At 42.6% G+C, this 21,250-nt stretch overlaps 2 protein-coding genes across 2 annotated transcripts; both read left to right on the plus strand.

The window, feature by feature from the left end:
• Positions 1–10,340: 10,340 nt before the first annotated feature.
• Positions 10,341–15,533, plus strand: LOC139380099 (protein CMSS1-like). The gene is made up of 7 exons (XM_071122557.1): positions 10,341–10,398; positions 12,554–12,628; positions 14,468–14,591; positions 14,686–14,746; positions 14,868–14,965; positions 15,058–15,142; positions 15,285–15,533. Exons 1-7 carry the CDS (start codon positions 10,341–10,343, stop codon positions 15,366–15,368), a joined length of 585 nt encoding a protein of 194 aa, XP_070978658.1. The 3' UTR covers positions 15,369–15,533.
• Positions 15,534–18,168: 2,635 nt separating this feature from the next.
• LOC139380100 (transmembrane protein 30C) lies at positions 18,169–21,094 on the plus strand. The gene is made up of 5 exons (XM_071122558.1): positions 18,169–18,276; positions 18,615–18,827; positions 19,144–19,358; positions 19,739–19,892; positions 20,046–21,094. The coding sequence occupies exons 1-3, from the start codon at positions 18,169–18,171 to the stop codon at positions 19,198–19,200; spliced, it is 378 nt and encodes a 125-aa protein (XP_070978659.1). The 3' UTR covers positions 19,201–19,358; positions 19,739–19,892; positions 20,046–21,094.
• The last annotated feature ends 156 nt before the right edge of the window (positions 21,095–21,250 follow it).

Consider the following 21,250-nt stretch of genomic DNA (forward strand, 5'->3'; position numbering starts at 1 on the left):
AAACATACTTAAAATCACTCTTTCCAACTGTAGACCTCTCTTTTTCCAAGCAGAGTATGCCTGTCAATCACAACGGCGTAACATGGACTCAAGTGTGGAAAGCAAAGCAGAGTCCATTTGGATGTCAGTCTGATGTAATGAAATGTGGAGTGAGGATATAAGATGGTGTGTGAGTCCTCTCCTGCAAAATTAAGATTGTACTAAATTCTCTTGACGGAAGGTCAATCTCTGGATAGGGGGAAGCATTTGAAATTACACTGGTGTGTCTTTTTGCCTGTGTGTTTGCACGCTCACATGTGAGACTGATGTGTATTTCTGTGGGATGGATACAGTATGCTTGCAAGGTAGAGAGAAGTTTGAAGTTTACGCATATCACATTCACGTACACACACACACACCTGTGTTTGCCATCCATCCACAGCCATCAGATCCTACATTCTTCTGGCATTGCTTCAGAGTGCTACAGAGATGATTGATAGAGAGAGGATGGAGTGATCCTAAACATCAGACACACACTACCTGTCAGGGGGAGAGAGGGAAAGTTTAAAGATGCGCTTTGGCCCTCAAAGACACATGGATCTCACATGCAACCGTTCTGACATCACAGGTCAATGGTTTTATGACTCTGTACCCCTGCATTGTGAAAAACCCAAAGCTTCTTATTCTGGATGTTACCACGAGAGAGTGGAAGAGAACCAGCTGGGAAATGACAGTCCACACACACACACACACACACACACACACACACACACACACACACACACACACACACATTATTTTTTATTTAAGTAAGACATATTGGCAGTTACACAACACACACTCACGTGCACAGGAAGGGGTGAGGAAAGAATGTGATGTTCTTGTCCCAGTGGATGTTAACCTCTGTCTTTGTTTAGAGAACATTGTGTCAAGTACAGTACAGTCACCCAGGGTTGATGAATATAAAGCCTTTAATGGGACGTCAGCTTCATGCCTTTTATCTTTGGCCCTTTAAAAAAAAATATGGAATTATTGATAATGATAGTTGTAATTGTCAAATAGCTGGAGTATTTCATCTGTAAGTTCCGTTTTAATTTCTCCATCACTGTCTGGGCTATGAGGTTATGTACATGAGGAACTAGACTGGCCAGTAAGTTTTTGCTGTGTTTATATGCAGACTGTTTCTCTCCGATCCTAATGGAAAACTTTCTATACTATAATACTGTAGACCCCCAGAGTGCACTGTGGTCTTGTGTGACATGCTTGTGGCTTTGGATCAGGAAATGTAGACATTAGCGAATCGCTCCCCGGGGCAAGCACACACACACTACCACACTGGAGAGAAAGGGTCAAATTTAACAGCACTTTAGAATTATATGTGCTGGCTTAGTGGCCCTGAATTGTGCTCACTCTGCTGCCAAAATAAATGTCAATACTCTAAACTCACAAGAGTCTTATTCAGTATAATACATTGAAGTGTTTTGACACTTGCTTGAATAAAAATGCTTGGTTATTCATTACCACCTCTCTGCTTAGCATGTGAAAGCTGAAATGTGTTGGTCAATCCAATAGGGGGCAGTATTTAGCCAAATATTCTGCCGTGGTGACACCAGTGACTTGATAACTCTATCACCACAGATCTAAATAGACCATAGGCTAGTGGTTGATCCATGTCAGAGTTTGCAACCTGCGCTCCCTGCCCTTTCCTGAAACTGCTTCATTTCCTAACCCCCCATAAAATGTATTACTGCCTTTAAACCAAAGGAAAACAATCAACAAATGTGTTACCCCTTTCTACGGAAAGGAGGACGGAAATGTTCCTTGACCTCATTCTATGAGCAGAACATCTCCCCAGACACGTTTCATCAATCTGACTTCTCCCACCGACTCAGACACTAAAGTGGTCGTTAACTTTGTGCTTGTAGGAGGCTAAATTTACTATTGATTTAACAATAACATATCTTCAATAGTGGCTTTAGGAGGAAGAAACTGCAGGCCTCAACATCACCAATATATCCTTGGACTGCAAAATAGGCGGTTGCTACTTGACCTGGGATGAAGTATAGATTTTTGTACCACTTCAAGTTGATTAAAAAGTCGGCTAGAATTTCTGAAACACAGAAACATGTTATTTTGCTGACCCAAAAGGTCAAAATGAACAACAACCATAATGAAAGAAAAGATGAGAAACACAGTCTGGTCAAAATGGGCCTGAGGGGATATCATATTGGTCAGTTTTAGCCTTCATAACTATCCCTATACTAAGCTACTGACACACTAGTATCCAGGGGCGCAACTTTAGTTTTAGAAGTGGGGGGGAATAACTTTTTGTTTTTTAATCCAGTGGGATAAACACTCCAAACAGCCTACCCGACCGCTTGGAGGCGTTCGAATGGTCCTAAAGCCCACTGTTACCTCGTTTTGTATCACATTCCAATGATAAAACTGGGGGGGACAAAAATGCTATTTCAGAATGTGTGTTGGGGGGGCATGTCCCCCCTGTCCCCAGTGAAAGTTGCGCCCCTGCTAGTATCCAAGTAAGCCAGGAGAGTGGAAGACGGAATTGTGTTGATGATATGGATATTGGATACTGAATATTGGATATTGCTGTCGGACTCTTTTTTGAATGGAGACCTCGGGTGTTGTACTGTAACATCATAACATTTTGTATCTCCCTATGTTACGGTGTGAAAACAGTTTTCATGGGCACACATATCCAAAATAAAGTATGGATTGCAAAATCGTATGCTTCTAACTGAAAGAGTAACTTTAACAAGATGAATCAAGCAAAATATACTGTCATTAACAGAGTTCTTCAATAATGATGCATTATAGTTGTTTGATACACATTTGATGTTTAACTGTTTAGTTAAGTGGGGAAATTATCACACAACATCAGCTCATTCAGGAAATAACTTTTTTGAATGACAGTCAATAGATGAAAAGCTGGTGTGATACTGCACGTGACAGAACAACAGCCAAAGTACGGGAATTAATGTTGATCTGGACAATTGACAAAACATTTTGGTGTCTATGTTGTCACAGCAGTCAAGATAATTAGCCTATGTTGTGGACAACATTATGTCAAGATTCCTGAGGTAAGATTACAGTCTGTGGATGTTTTCACTGTTTGTTTTCAAATGGACCAACCAGGAACCTGAAAATGGCTTGTTCGTTTTTGAATAGAAATAGAAAAATAAAAAGTGGGTTGGTTTTAATTTTTGCATTTAAACCAAAAACAACTGCTTAATATTTAGATTTTCACATGGGGTGGGGTTAAATTTGGAATGCCTGTCATTGGTTAAGTGCACAGCCTACACTTCCTATCCGTTCAAATTAGGAGTTCACCCTTCTAACGCCATTCCATGAATCTATGAATCTATTATCAATTAATTAATCTATTAATAGCTCCCCATATTGTGCCACACTGCCAAGATAAAGTAAGATTTCGTGTGAATTGACTTAGTAATGAACTGCGGTTACTGTAAATGGTTAGCTGACTGATATATAAAACAATAGTATTTATTGCTAGACTAGAGATATGCTTGCTAGCTATAGTTAGTCAGTGGTTGCACATCTAACGAGCTGGAATAAAGCATGGGTGTGAATAGTAGACGTGTAAATATATCCTTTCATTGTTTACAGAAGGTCTTCAACTACTCAGAACTGTCTGATCAGCCTGATAGGGTGCTGTGGGTGTGTCCAGTTTACACCTGTGCAAATCCATTTGTGTATAGAAATCGAATGAAACATCCAACCAACGCCTCGAGGGTTGTGGAGTCCTGTCCAGAAGCAACCCCTAGCCCCTGCCCCTAGACACTTGTGGAGGTCTGAGAGGATTGGACAGGAGTAAACAATACCACCAAATTTCCACCAAGCCTTTTCGGTGGGGAAGGTGGAGCTCTCACCATGTCACCACCCATCAATCCCTCGCAGATCTCCACAAGTGTCTAGACTCTGGGCAGTAGGGGCTAGGGGTTGTTTCTGGACAGCCATGGGTATTATGGTAGCACAGTCAATTAGTCAGTCTGGCACTGTCTAAAAATGTTAAATGGTCAGTGCAGTTAAAAACTTGATTTCCTGTTTTTTTTATATATATTTCCACACACACACTATGAGATAGGGCCGGGATGATATCAGTGTTTTTTCCATGGCAAAAAATGTAAACACAAAGCAGACCAAACTCTTTGGTCCTTTAAAAACCTGCTGTATGTAAAATATTGTGTGCTATATCTAAATGTGACTCTGGATGACAACATAATGATGTTTGTTTCCAACATTAGGGCTGTTTTCCTAAAGAAGTTAAATCTGCTAAGTGTTTTGTTTCAGCCTGTTCAGATGTGATGGAACTTTTGGTGCACATCATGACGTCACACAATGTGACCTGATTATAATAGACCAATGACTGTTCTTCTGGGTAAGGGGGTGAGCTCCAGACAAATACTTGCTTCCTCTGTCCTTGAGAGAATCTCAATTGCATTTCCTTGATTCGTCGCAACCTCTCTTCTCGTCTCCTTCACCTCTCACCTTCTTATCCAATGGGTTTTGAGAAGGGGGCGAGGGGGGAGGATGTGAGGAATCAAGTAAATGCAATTGAGATTATCCCCTTGTTTCCCACATTCCTCACCTCCCTCTCAAAGCACATTGGGGGAGAGGAGTAAAGCCAAGTCACATAATTAGTTAAATAAAGTCCAACTGTGTGCAATCTAAGTGTCACATGATCTGTCACATGATCGCAGTATATATACATCTGTTCTGAAAGGCCCCAGAGTCTACAACACCACTAAGCAAGGGGCACCACCAAGCAAGTGGCACCATGAAGTCCAAGGAGCTCTCCAAACAGGTCAGGGACAAAGTTGTGGAGAAGTACAGATCAGGGTTGGGCTATAAAAAAATATCCAAAACTTTGAACATCCCACGGAGCAAATTCATTATTTAAACATTTAAAGAATATGGCACCACAACAAACTTGCCAATTGAGAGCCGCCCACCAAAACTCACAAACCAGGCGAGGAGGGCATTAATGAGAGAGGCAACAAAGATACCAAGATAACCCGGAAGGAGCTGCAAAGCTCCACAGCGGATATTGGAGTATCTGTCCATAGGACCACTTTAAACCGTACACGCCACAGAGCTGGGTTTAACGGAAAAGTAGCCAGAAAAAAGCCACTGCTAAAGAAAAAAATAAGCAAACACGTTTGGTGTTCGTCAAAAGGCATGTGGGAGACTCCGCAAACATATGGAAGAAGGTACTTTAGTCAGATGAGACTAAAATTGAGCTTTTTGGCCATCAAGGAAAACGCTGTCTGGCACAATCGCAACACCTCTCATCACCCCGAGAAAACCATGTTTTTCATCTGCACTGACTGGGAAACTGGTCAGAATTGAAGGAATGATGGATGGTGCTAAATACAGGGAAATTCTTGAGGGAAAACTGTTTCAGTTTCAGTCCAGAGATTTGAGACTGGGATGGAGGTTCACCTTCCAGCAGGACAATGATTCTAAGCATACTGCTAAAGCAACACTTGAGTGGTTTAATAGGAAACATTTAAATTTCTTGGCCTAGTCAAAGCCCAGACCTTAATCCGATTGGGGGGGGGGGGGGGTGAATAGTCATGAACACTTAAGTTTTCAGTTTTTTTTGTCTTATTTCTTGTTTGTTTCACCCCAACAAAATTGCATCTTCAAACTTGTAGGCATGTTGTGAAAATCAAATGAAACAACCCCCCAAAACATCTATTTTAATTCCAGGTTGTAAGGCAACAAAATAGTAAAAATGCCAGAGGGATGAATACTTTCGCAAACCATTGTATCTCAAGGCCTGTTAAACAGCCATCACTAACACAGAGAGGCTGCTGCCTACATACAGACTTCAAGCCATTGGCCACTTTAATACATTGATCAATAGTAACTTTAATAATGCCACTTTAATAGTGTTTACATATCTTGCATTACTCATCTCATATGTATATAGTGTATTTTGTACCATCTATGCCGCTCTGTTAGATACTACTGCACTGTCGGAACTAGAAGTACAAGCATTTCGCTACACTCACAATAACATCTGCTAACCCTGTGTATGTGAACAATAAAATGTGATTTGATTTGATCTTGAATCGTATTGCAATGTCTGCATCTGATTCCAAATCTGCCAGCTGAGAAACGCATTTTCTCATTCCGCTAAGGAATAATTTCTTAATTTGATCCTTGTTGGCTTTTGTAGGTATGGGTGTCATGGCAACTAGCTCAACAAATACTAGCCTCAATGACCTAAATGGAGAGAGATTTTCCAGGTGACAAGTGAAGAGCTGTCGTCGCAAGTTAACCATTTAAGAGCGTAAACTGTACATTATGTTACATGTACAGTTGAGGCCATCTTTTTATCACTAAATTGATTCGTGAAATGTAGTTTTTGTACTCTTGAATATGTTACAATGTATGAGATCTACTTTTTTTTGCCTGGCCGGTTTAAACCGTTACGGGAAATATGTCCCGTTTGTCATGTCCAGGTTGGCATGTCCAGGTTGGCATGTCCAGGTTGGCATGTCCAATCATTGAAGATGACACGCCAACTTGCGCGAGTCCACTCCCTCCATATCAGACACCCCGGTCCCTGCTCCTCTCGTGTCCCTCCTCCACCTGCCTGTGCTGAAACAACAAGTAGAGCGCCTCTCCTGAGTCACACGAGCAAGTCCCCATTGAAGTAAAAAAAATATCAAGTGTATTTCGACTATCCGCATATCCCCAAAAATGCATGATATTATTTGAATAGTGAAGTCATTTCAAATGCCCATTCCTAATTAGGGGTAATTTACCTCATCCACTACCAATGGATGTTGAACGTATGCATACACCATATATCTCAAGTAAGGATTCAGTAAGTGAGGATACGGTCTTGAGTGATTAAAAGTGAGATTAATCGTGATGAAGCAGCACACAAGCACAAACAAACAAACACACACACGGGTTGATGCTATCCTGCAGGGCTGAGTGGTATCTTTAATCAGACTAATAGAGTTAGCCCTGTTAGTGATAAAGAGCTTTTCTCAGGGCACTTAGAGCTATCTGCCCCGCAGTGATAATCACCAAGAGTGTGTGTGTGTGTGTGTGTGTGTGTGTGTGTGTGTGTGTGTGTGTGTGTGTGTGTGTGTGTGTGTGTGTGTGTGTGTGTGTGTGTGTGTGCGTGTGTGTTTTGAAAAGAGTCTACCTGGTTTTTATACGGTACTCAAAACCATTCCATGATTTTATCGTAAATTTACAACAGCAACAGGGTATGTTGTACCACAGAGACAATTTCAGTGGGTGTGTGTCAGTGACAACATGGTGCCTGTCTGAGGCAGAATCAGCTCTATCCGGAAACCAGTCAATTGATCTCCAAAACCAATCACCTCTAGATTCCCATTAAAACCAGTCATCTCCATTGATCTTAATTAAAACCAGTCATCTCCATTGATCTTAATTAAAACCAGTCAGTCACCACAATGTATTTTAGTATTGGCCCCCTCTAAGGCCATTCACTTCCATTGATCCCTGTGTCTCTCTCCTGTGAACTCATTCACCCATAAGCCTTATCTGTGTCCAGAGCAGTTTCTAACCATCTGGACTGGATGAGGGGTCAGGGGTTAGGGGTCAGAAAAAGAATGTGTCTTGTGGCAAAATTTCACCCCCCTCTGACCTTTCACCTTTTCAGGCTGTGGGCCTGCTCAGATGGAGCAAGACCAGGAGTGTGTGTGTGCGTGTTTGGTACGACTGGCTGGCCCAGTGTGTGTGGCGTACTCGTGATGTGTGTGTAGCAGGACTGGCCCAGATGTATTGTGCGTGCGGTATATACGATGTGTGTGTAGCCGAACGGACCCAAAATGTCAGTGACTTTTAGGAGTGACCTCTGTGTGATGCGTCATGGGGGGTATTTTTACTTTTCACACGTCACACATGTATAAATCAGGGATTCATGTGCAAGTACTTTGACAAGAACAGGACAGGTCAGTACATAGCAATACAGTACATAACACAGCCTAGCCTAGCAGTGTTCCGACACACAAACTAGAACACTTGTGCTGTTATGTAGGCCTACATGTGAATGTGTTTAGCATCTTTCCTTACTTTCTAGGCTACAGTAGTTGTGTGTCACGCCCTGACCATAGAGAGCTTTTTATTCTCTATATTGGTTAGGTCGGGGTGTGACTAGGGTGGGTCATCTAGGTGATTTATATGTCTATGTTGGCCTGGTATGGTTCCCAGTCAGAGACAGCTGATTATCATTGTCTCGGATTGGGGATCATATTTAGGCAGCCATTTCCCCATTGTGCTTGGTGGGATGTTGTCTATGGATAGTTGCCTGTTAGCACTATTGTTAGCGGCACGTTTTGTTTTTGAGATTTATTGTTTTTGTTTTGCTGAGAGTTTCACTTAAATAAAAAAGATGTGGAACCCAGATCACTCTGCGCTTTGGTCCAGTTATTATAACGATTGTGACATTGTGTAGGGTACTGCATGTATTTGATCATTGATAGCATTCTTGCTAGTGGCTTAAATGTAATTAGCATTAGCCTTTCCTCCCAGCGGTCCAGCTGCTCTGAGGGGGTTTCATGCTAGTATTAGCATAGTGTGTTCTTGTTCTAGCATTAGAACATTATATTAATAGAGCTCTTTTCCTAGAGTCACCTCCAGGGAAATGTGATCCATCTGCTGTTCCATGGGGGGAAACCATATCCCTTGTACCCGATGCCCTCAGTAACCCTGTGCCCATACTACACACGCACGCACCATATACACACACATACTTATACTTGTATTAGAGACCCCCACCTGACTGTTATAGTCGTTGTTCACTCAATGTAAACCCGGGCCCTGCATAATCCTAAAATCAGTCAGACACTTGCTGAATCAACTCCACACACACACACAGCTTGACAGTGGTATTTTTTCATTTGATTTAACTAGGCAAGTCAGTTAAGAACAAATTCTTATTTACAATGACGGTCTACCACAGCCAAACCCTAACCCGGACAATGCTGGGCCTATTGTGCGCCGCCCTATGAGACTCCCAATCATTGCCAGTTGTGATACAGCCTGGAATCGAACCAGTGTCTGTAGTGATGCCTTTACCACTGAGATGCACTGCCTTAGACCGCTGTGCCACTCAGGAACAAAATACTCTGGAGTATTTGTGGTCATTCATTGCACAGCATTAGTCATACAGTGCTTGGCACATCATTATACTACATATTACTGAGCGATTGATGTAGTCAACCAGGAACTGGTGTTTGGTGATTAGGTCACTGTTTCCCAGCACCAGACTGTACAGAAGAGAGGGCGTTGTTTCAGTCTCACACAGTGAGTCACACACTCAGATCCTCACGCATCTACAGTGTAGATGGAGTATGAAGTGAGTCAAACGTAAGAAGCAGAGAAACTCAATCGTACAATTTAGAATAGAACAGCAGCTAAAACTGGCTCATCCAAACCAGTCCAAAGCAACCACAGAACTGGAATTAGTTGTTATTTCTAATAGAGCAACTCCCAGTTTACAAAGCCAATGTTTACGCAGCCAGACAGGTTAACAGGCAGACAGACAGGCAGGCAGGCAGGCAAATGTACCTGCAGGACTGATGGAGCAGACAAGTGATTCTGTCCGGCTGTGCTGCTCCGTCTGAGTCTGGTACTCCTTCCCCTTATCTGTCATCCAATAAAGTCCTCCCCTACTCTTCTTCTTCTTCTGCTCTCCTCTTGTCCCCTGTTTGTCTATTCCTTGATACGCTTTTCTCTCTCTTCCCTATTTCCCCCACTTTTGTGTCCTTACATTTTCTCCAAGTGGTCCAGATAGAAGGAAAGAGAAGGGAATGTGTGTGTGAGAGAGAGTGTGTGGTTTGATCCTTATGGAAGGGATGGAGTGGGGCTTAGAGTGGAGGATGGACGGATGGAGAGAGGGAGCGATTGCCCTGACAGATGACTGTAAAGTATAGAGTGAAGGGGTGGGGCCAGGGAGTAGTGGTTGGATCAGACCTACCATGCAGAAATGAGTCGGTGCTAATTAAATGTAACATGCACCCTCTCTCACACTAGACACACACACACACACTTTCCTGCTACAACCCCCTGTGCCTAAACACACTAACCTCCTCTTTCCCCTGGACAGATGGTCATGACTGAAAAGTGTCAGAGCAGGAAAAAGAGAGGGACAGATCAAGATAGAAAAGGGATAGATGGAGAGAGATCGGTGAGATGGGAACAGAGAGGGTGACCAAGATGGAGAACAACGGGAAAGGAGATGGCTGATAACCATGCATGCACAGACACACACTCTGGTTGGTTGGCGTTGTGTTGAGTGCAGTTTGTCATTGAGGTATATTGAGCGGCTAATGTACGTCATTGTCAGCTATGCCGGACACTCAGAGAATGACCCAACCATCCTGCAAAGTATCCTGTGAGTGTACTAAGCCTAAAAAGATCAGTGGACACCCTTGTGTTATCTCCAAATATACTCCTTCATTACTCTAAATATACTCTGTAGCCACATTGATGTTACTCCACAAGTGCTTGGCAACCATAGTGATATCTACATCTCCAAGTGATTTCCAGCAACTCTTAAAGTCACAGTCTGTAAGATTTTCTCAATTAATTTCAGTTGTGCCAATTGATTAATGCATTGCGAATATAGTCTAGTGTGAATGAATGCCTACGCATACATACACTAATGTGTAAGCTCTGTCACTGTCTGGGCAGACAGACACTCATCTGTATTTTAGAAGGAGAGTTATTATCACTCCTTCACCTCATAGGCCTATGGATCCATGGGAATTGGGAATGACCTATTGCTGTTCCTATTGGTGGTATTTATGAGGATCACATGAAGAGGGAATCAGGCAATGGTGTCTTAAAAACATATTATAAATATATGAACTCCTCAGCCTACACATTCAGTCAAACACCACAGCTCGGGTTGATCTCGTAAAACCTGGTGCCACATGCCACCAGGTCCCCAATAAGCCCTGGTCACATTGCGATCATTATACACCTGGGACCGACAGACAGACAAGCAATGGAACATACATGGGCTTTAATAAGGACGTGCCACAAGGCAGCCTCAGGGGTAGATAATGTTCTCTGGGACAAGTGAGGTTCTACCACAGATATGGAATATATAGAATGAACACTATCATTAAAAGGCAGACTTGTACTGTATGACAGACAGGATGTCAATATCTCAACGTAGCCGTTCAATTCTATCACCATGTGGGTGGGTCCATGACATGATAACCTGTGGAATAGAGACCTGTGTCAGTCTGGTCTTTACAGTCTATATCTATGGTTACTTTGGCATTAGCCTGTTTAAATTAAACCAGAGGTATTTCTGAGCAGCATTCTCCTCTGTCTTCTTTTCCCATGGGACCTGAACATGATTTCACAGCATGGGGATAAGAGGTGAGGGGTGAGAGAGATGAGGGGGGAGATGGGTGGGAAGTGGTATAGAGGGGAGAGAGGGTTGTTAAAGATAGCCAGGCATTTGGTTTGGCTCTATGTTACAACATTGATATCCATGGTGACTATAATGTAGTGTTCTTGTTGACAATGCACCTTGTTGTTATGGTAACTATGCCTGTCCAGTGAGCAGAGGTTGAGGTTGCGCAAAGTCAAAATATAACAGACACTTTTTTCCTGCTTTTTCAGATGCCTCGGGGGGAGAGGAGGAGAGAGAACCGGAGAAAGGAGAAACAGCCCACAGGAGAAGAAAGGAAAGAAGAGGAAACAGGAACCCGTTCCGGCTAAGAAGAAGACTGCACTGGTATGTAAAAGTTTGTTTTAAACTTCATTGCGTTTCATTTGGTGTACGACTGTACTACTACTTTCTCAATTATTTTATTTGTCTACACAGAAATCCCAGGAGTGATTTATGGCTCAGGAGAAGAAAGTTGATGAGGGCGAGAAAAAGACCAAGAACAAGAGATAGGTAAGACTAAGGATGGAGGGGATTGAAGAGACACCTGCTGTCCTAAAAGGGAACTGCAGTTAAAATGTGCCTTAATTCAACCACATTGGTGTTAGAAGTGGGAATTATATCTCTGTTTGTATTCAGAAGAAGACGATCACAGACATCCTGGCCACGACGGAACCCAAACCGGTCTCTCTAGGCGACCTGCAGAATCTGGTTCTAAAGCACTTCAAAGATGGGGCGGCCAGGTAGCCTAGTGGTTAGAGCGTTGGACTAGTAACCAGAAGGTTGCAAATTCAAATCCCCAAGCTGACAAGGTACAAATCTGTCGTTCTGCCCCTGAACAGGCAGTTAACCCACTGTTCCTAGGCTGTCACTGAAAATAAGAATTTGTTCTTAACTGACTTGCCTGGTTAAATAAAGGTTAAAGAAAAAAAAAGATGACCACTCCGTCATCAAGCTGGAATAGTTTAAACTGCAGGGTGAGTCACCTGACCTCTGTATTCTTTTACCAGCAGGTCTAAGGCTGTCAGCCTTTCTGTCAGTCTCTCTCTCTCTCTCTTCTTTCTCTCCCTCTCACTCCCCCTCTCTCTCTTTCTCTCTCTCTCTTACTCACTCACTTTCCCTGAATAACGTAATAAGACTTTTTTTTCTCTGGTTCCTGCTTCCTGACGAGTAATGACCTCACACACAGCCTCTCCTCCTACCTGAAAGAAAGTGAGAACAGTGGGGCAAAAAAAGTGGGGAGAGTCAGCCACCAATTGTAAGTTTTCATCGAGAGGTAAACTATGACAGACAAAATTAGGAAAAAAAATCCAGAAAATCACATTGTAGGATTTTTAATGAATTTATTTGCAAATTATGGTGGAAAATAAGTATTTGGTCACCTACAAACAAGGAAGATTTCTGGTTCTCACAGATCTGTAACTTCTTCTTTAAGAGGCTCCTCTGTCCTCCACTCATTACCTGTATTAATGGCACCTGAACTTGTTATCAGTATAAAAGACACCTGTCCACAACCTCAGACAGTCACACTTCAAACTCCACTATGGCCAAGACCAAAGAGCTGTCAAAGGACACCAGAAACAAAATTGTACACCTGCACCAGGCTGGGAAGACTGAATCTGCAATAGGTAAGCAGCTTGGTTTGAAGAAATCAACTGTGGGAGCAATTATTAGGAAATGGAAGACATACAAGACCACTGATAATCTCCCCCGATCTGGGGCTCCACGCAAGATCTCACCCCGTGGGGTCAAAATGATCACAAGAACGGTGAGAAAAAATCCCAGAACCACACGGTGGGACCTAATGAATGACCTGCAGAGAGCTGGGACCAAAGTAACAAAGCCTACCATCAGTAACACACTACGCCGCCAGGGACTCAAATCCTGCAGTGCCAGACGTGTCCCCCTGCTTAAGCCATGTCCAGGCCCGTCTGAAGTTTGCTAGAGAGCATTTGGATGATCCAGAAGAAGATTGGGAGAATGTCATATGGTCAGATGAAACCAAAATAGAACTTTTTGGTACAAACTCAACTTGTCGTGTTTGGAGGACAAAGAATGCCGAGTTGCATCCAAAGAACACCTTACCTACTGTGAAGCATGGGGGTGGAAACATCATGCTTTGGGGCTGTTTTTCTGCAAAGGATGACTGATCCGTGTAAAGGAAAGAATGAATGGGGCCATGTATCATGAGATTTTGAGTGAAAACTTCCTTCCATCAGCAAAGGCATTGAAGATGAAACGTGGCTGGGTCTTTCAGCATGACAATGATCCCAAACACACCGCCCGGGCAACGAATGAGTTGCTTCGTAAGAAGCATTTCAAGGTCCTGGAGTGGCCTAGCCAGTCTCCAGATCTCAACCCCATAGAAAATCTTTGGAGAGATTTGAAAATCCGTGTTGCCCAGCAACAGCCCCAAAACATCACTGCTCTAGAGGAGATCTGCATGGAGGAATGGGCCAAAATACCAGCAACAGTGTGTGAAAACCTTGTGAAGACTTACAGAAAACATTTGACCTCTGTCATTGCCAACAAAGGGTATATAACAAAGTATAACATAGTATTGAGATAAACTTTTGTTGTTGACCATATACTTATTTTCACCCATAATTTGCAAATAAATTCATTACAAATCCTACAATGTGATTTTCTGGATTTTTTTTTCCATTTTGTATTATGTCATAGTTGAAGTGTACCTATGATGAAAATTACAGGCCTCTCTCATCGTTTTAAGTGGGAGAACTTGCACAATTGGTGGCTGACTAAATACTTTTTTGCCCCACTGTACCTACATCCCTCACCAAACCATCCCTCATTTTTAACCTCAATGTTAAACTAATTGAACTTCTGTCCCATTTGTGCTTTAAGTCTTCTGTCATGTTGCTAGACGTGTACTTGGGTATAACTTAATAGTCTGGTGTTGGCTTCCTCTCCTCATCTCCTCTTCTTCATCTGACTGATCTGTGGAGGAAGTTAAAAGAGGAAGCCACTTTAGATTATTGACATCTGTCCCTTGTATCACAGTATATGTTTTCCCTTTCTCTTTTCGCTCAGTGTGTCCCAAACGGGCTGAGGTCCAGACGCAGCACACAGAGAATAGTTCTGTAATTTTGTTCATTGTCTGTAACTCCACCCTCAGACTCATCAAGCGCAACAACTCACATCTCCTTCTTTTAAAGTTATTAATCTGATTTGTATTTCCTTTCATTTTGTATACTTTATGGTACTTCTCAGCTCAGTATAATGCTCCCTTGTTTTTATGTCTTCACCAGACAGTTGACAACATTTGAGAGAGAGGCTAAAGTGCTGAAGCTGTTTGTAAAGCACATCAATGTAACATACTTTATTGTAGAATAGATTCCTACGAATGTTTGTGTATACAGATGAGCTGTTCTGTGAGTGAGTAAAGCCAAGTGTGACTGTCCTCTGTATGTCTGTCTGTCTCTGTCCCCAGGTAGAAGAGCAGCTGAAGCTTGAGGTGACATACATTGGGGAGGGAACACCAGGGAGACTGAAAGCCCTCCTAGGGAAAGGTAAGGGCTTGTCCTTAGTGTGGCTTAATTTACATGATACTTTGTTCTGATCGTCTACGCTTCACCCTGAGGTGGGCACTCATTTACTCCCCCTCAGGGTTTTAACCCCAGTTTGGCCTTGCCAGCGCTGTGCTTCCTGCTTCTGGACTGGAATTGGAGGGACCAGAAGCTTCGCATGATGGTGGACATCCCTGATGTGAGACTATAATTCCCCCTGCTGGGCAAAGAACACAGTCACACTTTACACAGCACTGAAAATATTATCTGGTAGTACATGGGCTTTCTGTCACAGACAATATGGTGTTTCTTAATAATATAGCCCTCTTTTTCACTTCCAGGTCCAAACTGATTTGCTGAAGCTGCTGGATACGGACATCTTGAAAGGCTGTAGAGAAGGAAAAGTCCAATTGGGACTCTTCTGACACACAAACACACACCCAACCATTTCGAACTGGACCTCTTCTGCTCTCACACAAACACACACACCACATTTATTGTAGTAAACAAAAACTGAAACAAAAATTGGGGATTCAATTGCAAAACAAACTGCAAAACACACTAAAATAAACTAAAATAAATAAAAATTATTTATGTTTTGTTTAATTTTTTTATTCTGAAGTTTGAGAAAAAATCAAATGTTTTTGTTGTTGTTGACGTTTAGTTTTGATTTAAATTTGGTTGAGATGTCAACTAAAGTGATTTCAACGTGAAATCAATAACAAATGTCACCATGTCATTGGAGTTCAGTAAAAGTTGGTGAAAAAAGATGAAATGCCCTTTCTAATTCCATTTTGCAAATCCAATCAGTTTTCACCTTGATTCAACGTCATCAGATAGATTTTTGGGGTTGAAATGACGTGGAAACAATGCTGATTCAACCAGTTTTTGCCTAGTGGGTAGCATGTGCACCACTATCACTAGCTAATGTATCACTAGCTAACAGGGAAGAAATCAGAGGGCGAGCGAGGAGCGTGACTGGGCCAAGCTAGAACGTCTTGTGAAGTTGCTGGAGCCATTCGCAATCCACACAACCAACTTGCTGACCAGTGACTGGGCCAAGCTAGAGCAACTTCAAACTGTCTGATGTGGTGCCGTGTCTTCTCAACCTTGAGGCACACTTGCAGTCATCTACTGTGGCAAAACAGTTGGCACAGGTCCTCCTGAAGTCACTGTTTGAGCTCTTTGCATGCATACTGAATTCTCTGGCTGCCAACTTCCATCCATCACCTGCAGCAGCTTGCCTGATAGACCCATGTATATCTCCGGCACTTCGCTCTACAGAGATGGAGCCACTGATGAGGGAAGCGGAGTCATTTGTACTTCAACAAATCAGAGAGTACAGCTGTGGAGCAGCAGGACCCCAAGGAAAAGGAAAAGGGAAAGGGGGATACCTAGTCAGTCAACTAAATGTATTGTGCGTCTTCCGCATTTAACCCAACACTCTGAATCATAGATGTGCAGGGCCTTACTTGACATCCACGTCATAGAAGATGCCAGCACGATGAATCCAGTAAAGATTTCGACCACAGTTCTTCAGAAATATAGCCTTGCATCAAAGATTGTGTCTGAGGTCACTGTCCAGCTGGAGGGTCAACCTGGCAGGGCATTAAGTGCCCGGTGTCAGCTGCGGAAATACCTGAAGGAGATAAGGGGGGGGGGGGGGGGCATGTTTACAGAGTCACCTCTCCAGTTCTGGCAGACAAGGATGACTCTTTATCCAAAGCTGTGCCCTGTGGAGCTGGATCTGGTTTCTGTGCCCTGTGGAGCTGGATCTGGTTTCTGTGCCCTGTGGAGCTGGATCTGGTTTCTGTGCCCTGTGGAGCTGGATCTGGTTTCTGCCCTTGCATCCCAAGTGTTTGTGGAGAGAATATTCTCTGTCTGTGGACAACTGTCATCCGGCTTGAGAACCAGCTCTCTGGAACACAGTCTTATTGAAGATAAACCATCAAATCTTGTTTGATTGAACAGAAACAATCACACAAGCTGGCTGACTGGCTGGCTGTGAACTGATAGATCTGTGAATAAGTGTTGTATGGCTTATGTTTCTTCTGTTGTTGCATCTGTTTTTATTAACCTTATTTGAAGTCAGTGATACAATATTACAGAAACATAACAGGTCAAATATGCCATGACTTCATTTGTAATTTTTTCCTCTCTCTTTCTGTCAGATAAAGGGAAGGGTACTTGATTCTTCTTACATCTAAATTAAAGGATTGGATTGGTTTAAACATGAGTATTTCTCCCGAGTGGCGCAGCGGTCTCCTGCATATCAATGCAAGATGTGTCACTACAGTCCCTGGTTCTAATCCAGGCTGTATCACTTCCTGGCCGTGATTGGGAGTCCCATAGGGTGGCGCACAATTGGCCCAGTGTTGTCTGGGTTTGGCCGGGGTAGACCATCATTGTAAATAAGAATTTGTTTGTAACTCACTTGCCTAGATAAAAAGGTTACACATCCTTCCACCATATTTATTGCACCAGTCTAGGTGCTTATCCTTCAAATTCAAGTCACATTAGGATTGTTTTATAATTAAACCTAACCAAACCTTTATCCTGGCTACGGAGTTGTATGGATTCCTCTAGTGTTTATCCAGTTCTATGGTCCTGGCCCAGAACTGTACGTATTACTGCCCCCTAGTGGCAAGAAGTGACTTCCCAAAAACAAAAAAAAACTATAGGCACATAATGGCTCCTAGCCTCCTACGCATTCTGTCCCCAACACTAGAACTGAAGCTAAATAATATAAAAACAAAATAGAAATGTTTTTATCAAACTGAAATTAAATCAAAAAATGAGCAAATCAAGTCTGAACTAACTGAAACTGAACTGAATTTCCAATAAAAATGTAAAAACGAATAGAAACAAATATTAAATCACAAACCTATAATAACCTTGACACACACACACACACACACACACACACACACACACACACACCAAACTTAAGTGGGGCTTCTCAATCCAATCTCCAGAGACTGCTGGACACTTCAACCCTCTTCCCTATCCTGTTCTTACCTTCTCTGTGTGACACTTTGGATGTTATTGTTATATTTTAAGTGACCATGTAACATGTCTGATATTGTTTATACAGTGTTGTAGTTCAACACCTCCACCCCTCCTGTGGGATGGTCCGAATAAAGACATTCTGAATGGAACCAGATTCTCTTTGTTTGGTCACCCACACCACCAGGAAGCCCATCCCACTGAGTCTGAGGTCATGAGATGTTTCACCCAGTAGGAAGTCTGATTTATCATAACATCCTGTTTGTGAAGTTGTTCTACAACGAGGCAGGCACAGACACAGTCAACTGCTTTGAAGGGGAACTGATTGTAAGTTACCGTCTAAAATAAACCTTTAGTATTTAGCTCGATGATCTGTTAGACTGTAAAACATCTGTATGTATGTAGGACTGAAGCGCTAAGGAAGAACTGAGAGAAGAACAGTAGAACAAGAATGAGAAAGAAGAGACGATGATTCTGGTTAAGTATTTCTCCCAGTAGCCTGCTGGGAAAAAATCTCTTGGTAAGGAGGGGAGCGAGAACAAGGGAGAGAAACAAAGAAATTAGACCGTGTTAAAAAAGACCGGAAGAGAAGAGAGACAAGACTCACATTTCTTGCTTTGTTCTCTGGTTGTCTGACCCTATCTGTGCTCCTCTCCCTGCCACAGCCGGAGCTCTCTGTCATGGGAAAGGCGAAGGCCAATGCTGGGCTCCTGGCCCGGAGGCCTGACAACTTGGCTTTCAAACATCAGAGACTGCCTGTCTGGTCCCCCATGCTCACTGCTCACACTGTCCTGCCTTCCTTTTATTGTATGGCCACTATACCTGTGAAACTGGGAGTGTGCCTACTTGCCACCGTGCAGAATACACATGAACTGAAGGTGCGTAATCAATCCCTTCAAATGAATCAAATCTTTTTGCCTTTTTTTTCTCTACTTCCAACGTTTACACACACATAATCACTTGAAATGGAGCAGGTAACACCCTCCACAATGCATAGCTTATCTAACCATGAACACAGAGATAGAGATAGACAATGAGAAGAGTTTAAAGGTATTCTGAGAATGAGTGTACAGTATAACAGGAGGAGTGGCGGTGGAGAACGAACATGTATCTAAAGATCCAATGGGTTTTTAATGTTTGCTATCTATTACTGTCACTCCCTCTCTCACCATCTCTTCTCCTCTCTCTCCACAGGTGGACTACACACACGCAGGGTCATGTGATAAGTGTTTTGAGACCACAAGCTGTTGAACCAAATCCAAGTCCTTTGAGAAGCACAGTGATTATGTTTCCTATTTCCTGTCCCAGAGAGATGTGTTCTTCTACTTTGGGCTGATCAACTTCCACCAGAACATGCATGGACTCCAGGGATGATGGACAGATGGTCAGGAGAAAATAAAAGCCTGCAGGTAGCTACTGTTTCTGTCTACTTCTATCTATCCCTGTCTGTCTGCCTCTATCCAACTTTATGCTGGTTCATTCTGAGCTTTTACAACTTATTCTCTGTCAAACTCTTCCTGTCTGTCTGCTCTACATAACCCCAGCGCCTACTGTGAGCCCTTCATAAAGGAAAATAATGGCCATGACCAACAGCATGTTCAACGGTATTACACCATTACCCACACTATCTTCTGAGTCTCTGCTAATGATGTGACAGCATTATAAGATTTTTTGGGGAAACACCTTTTAATATCCAGTGATATGATCAAATCAATCTGACATGAGACCTGGTTTTGATTAATTTATTGACTGACTGATTTCTTGATGTGTTTTCTTTTGTTTGTCCCAGACTCCTTCACTCCGACGTACTACTCAGGAGAGGGGGGTCCAGTGGTCCATGTTCATCTGTTCAGGAAGGGCATCCCCTGGTACACCGACAAGAACGTCAAGTTCCGCAACCCACCAGACGAGAACAAGACACTAACGTTAGCAAGTGATTGAAGGTGTGTCTCACAATACACCCACACAGTGTGTTCATGGCCATCTCGATTATGAATAGTCATGGTGTAATGTCACATTCTTATTTAATATTAATAGCCATATGTATTGTTGCTCCCTCTTACTCTACTTTCCAAATGTTGTCTATGTGTTGGCAGGCACGGCCCGGCCTCTGTACTGGTAGAAGCCCGCGTTTGACCTGGACCCCTGGGACCACAACAACGGCTTCATCAACGAGGACTTGATAGTGTGGATGAGGGAGGCTGCCTTCCCCAACTTCAAGGAGCTCTACGGGGTCCCGAGCTAGAGAACCCTTCACTGAAGGGCTGCCGACTGGGAACTACTGCATCCATATCTCCTACAGTAGCCATTATTATTCATCTGCTTATTAATGCTTTATTCTATCAGATTGATCATTTTGAGATTTAAATCAATTTAATTAAAACGATTTCCAATTGGCAGATTACTATTTCCGACCTTGAGGCAGATTGGGGTTAGCTAGTTTCTCATTGGGTGGAAGTGAAACAGTAGGTTGTGGCTTGACATTTTGGATTTGTTTATTTGGTCAGTTATAAAAACAATGTGGGCCACAGCACATGAAGCCCTGCGTTAGACTACAGTGGATTCCTTCTAGGGCAGAAAGGAAGTGGTACTGTCCACAGTCAGCTGGTTCGGGAGTCAGAACAACTTCCTGCCCGTAGCCTACTTGATCACTGGCTGTCTCATCCTGCTCCTCGCTGTTATCCTCACCGCCATTTGGTGGAAGTTTGGTAAGAACAGACAGAATATGGAGGAGTGATGTAAAAGGACCAATGTGTAAAAGGGGTGAGGAAGAAAATAAATATTGAGTGAATCATGAGAAAGAGAAGTCTGATATTTCATTCTAAATACTGTGAATGTGACCAATTGATTTACTGAAATGGTCAACGATCCAAATGCACGTAGTTCACATTTGAGATGTGGTTTGTGTTATTAGCGTTTGATTATCATGAATGCTTGTGCTTGGTTTAATTTCCCTACATCGCCATGTGGTGGCAGAAGTGATGTTAAAATGAAATGAGGTGGGATACATTCGGAAATTGTTTTCAGATTATTACAGTGCAGTCGGGAAATATTCAGACATTTTAATACTTTCCAGTCGTATTCTAAAATTGATTAAATGTTTTGTTCCCCTCATCTACGCACAATAAATAATGACAAAGCGAAAGCCGTTTTGAAATGTATTACAAATAAAAAAAACATACCTTATTTACATGACCCTTTGCTATGAGACTCAAAATTGAGTTCAGGTGCATCCTGTTCCATTGATCATCCTGAGATGTTTCTACAGCTTGATTGGAGTCCACCTGTGGTAAATTCAATA

Source organism: Oncorhynchus clarkii, chromosome 22 (genome assembly GCF_045791955.1).
Source record: "Oncorhynchus clarkii lewisi isolate Uvic-CL-2024 chromosome 22, UVic_Ocla_1.0, whole genome shotgun sequence".
Classification (NCBI taxonomy): Eukaryota; Metazoa; Chordata; class Actinopteri; order Salmoniformes; family Salmonidae; genus Oncorhynchus; species Oncorhynchus clarkii.

Coding starts and splice junctions, on each gene's coding strand:
- LOC139380099 (XM_071122557.1), top strand. CDS start 10,341: ATGTACGTCATTGTCAGCTATGCCGGACACTCAGAGAATGACCCAACC. Junction 12,629..14,467: donor CTCCTCCTACCTGAAAGAAA/GTGAGAACAGTG, acceptor CTTTTCGCTCAG/TGTGTCCCAAACGGGCTGAG. Junction 14,966..15,057: donor GGTAAGGGCTTGTCCTTAGT/GTGGCTTAATTT, acceptor TTTTAACCCCAG/TTTGGCCTTGCCAGCGCTGT.
- LOC139380100 (XM_071122558.1), top strand. CDS start 18,169: ATGTTTCACCCAGTAGGAAGTCTGATTTATCATAACATCCTGTTTGTG. Junction 18,277..18,614: donor GCTTTGAAGGGGAACTGATT/GTAAGTTACCGT, acceptor TCCCTGCCACAG/CCGGAGCTCTCTGTCATGGG. Junction 18,828..19,143: donor AGAATACACATGAACTGAAG/GTGCGTAATCAA, acceptor CTCTCTCCACAG/GTGGACTACACACACGCAGG.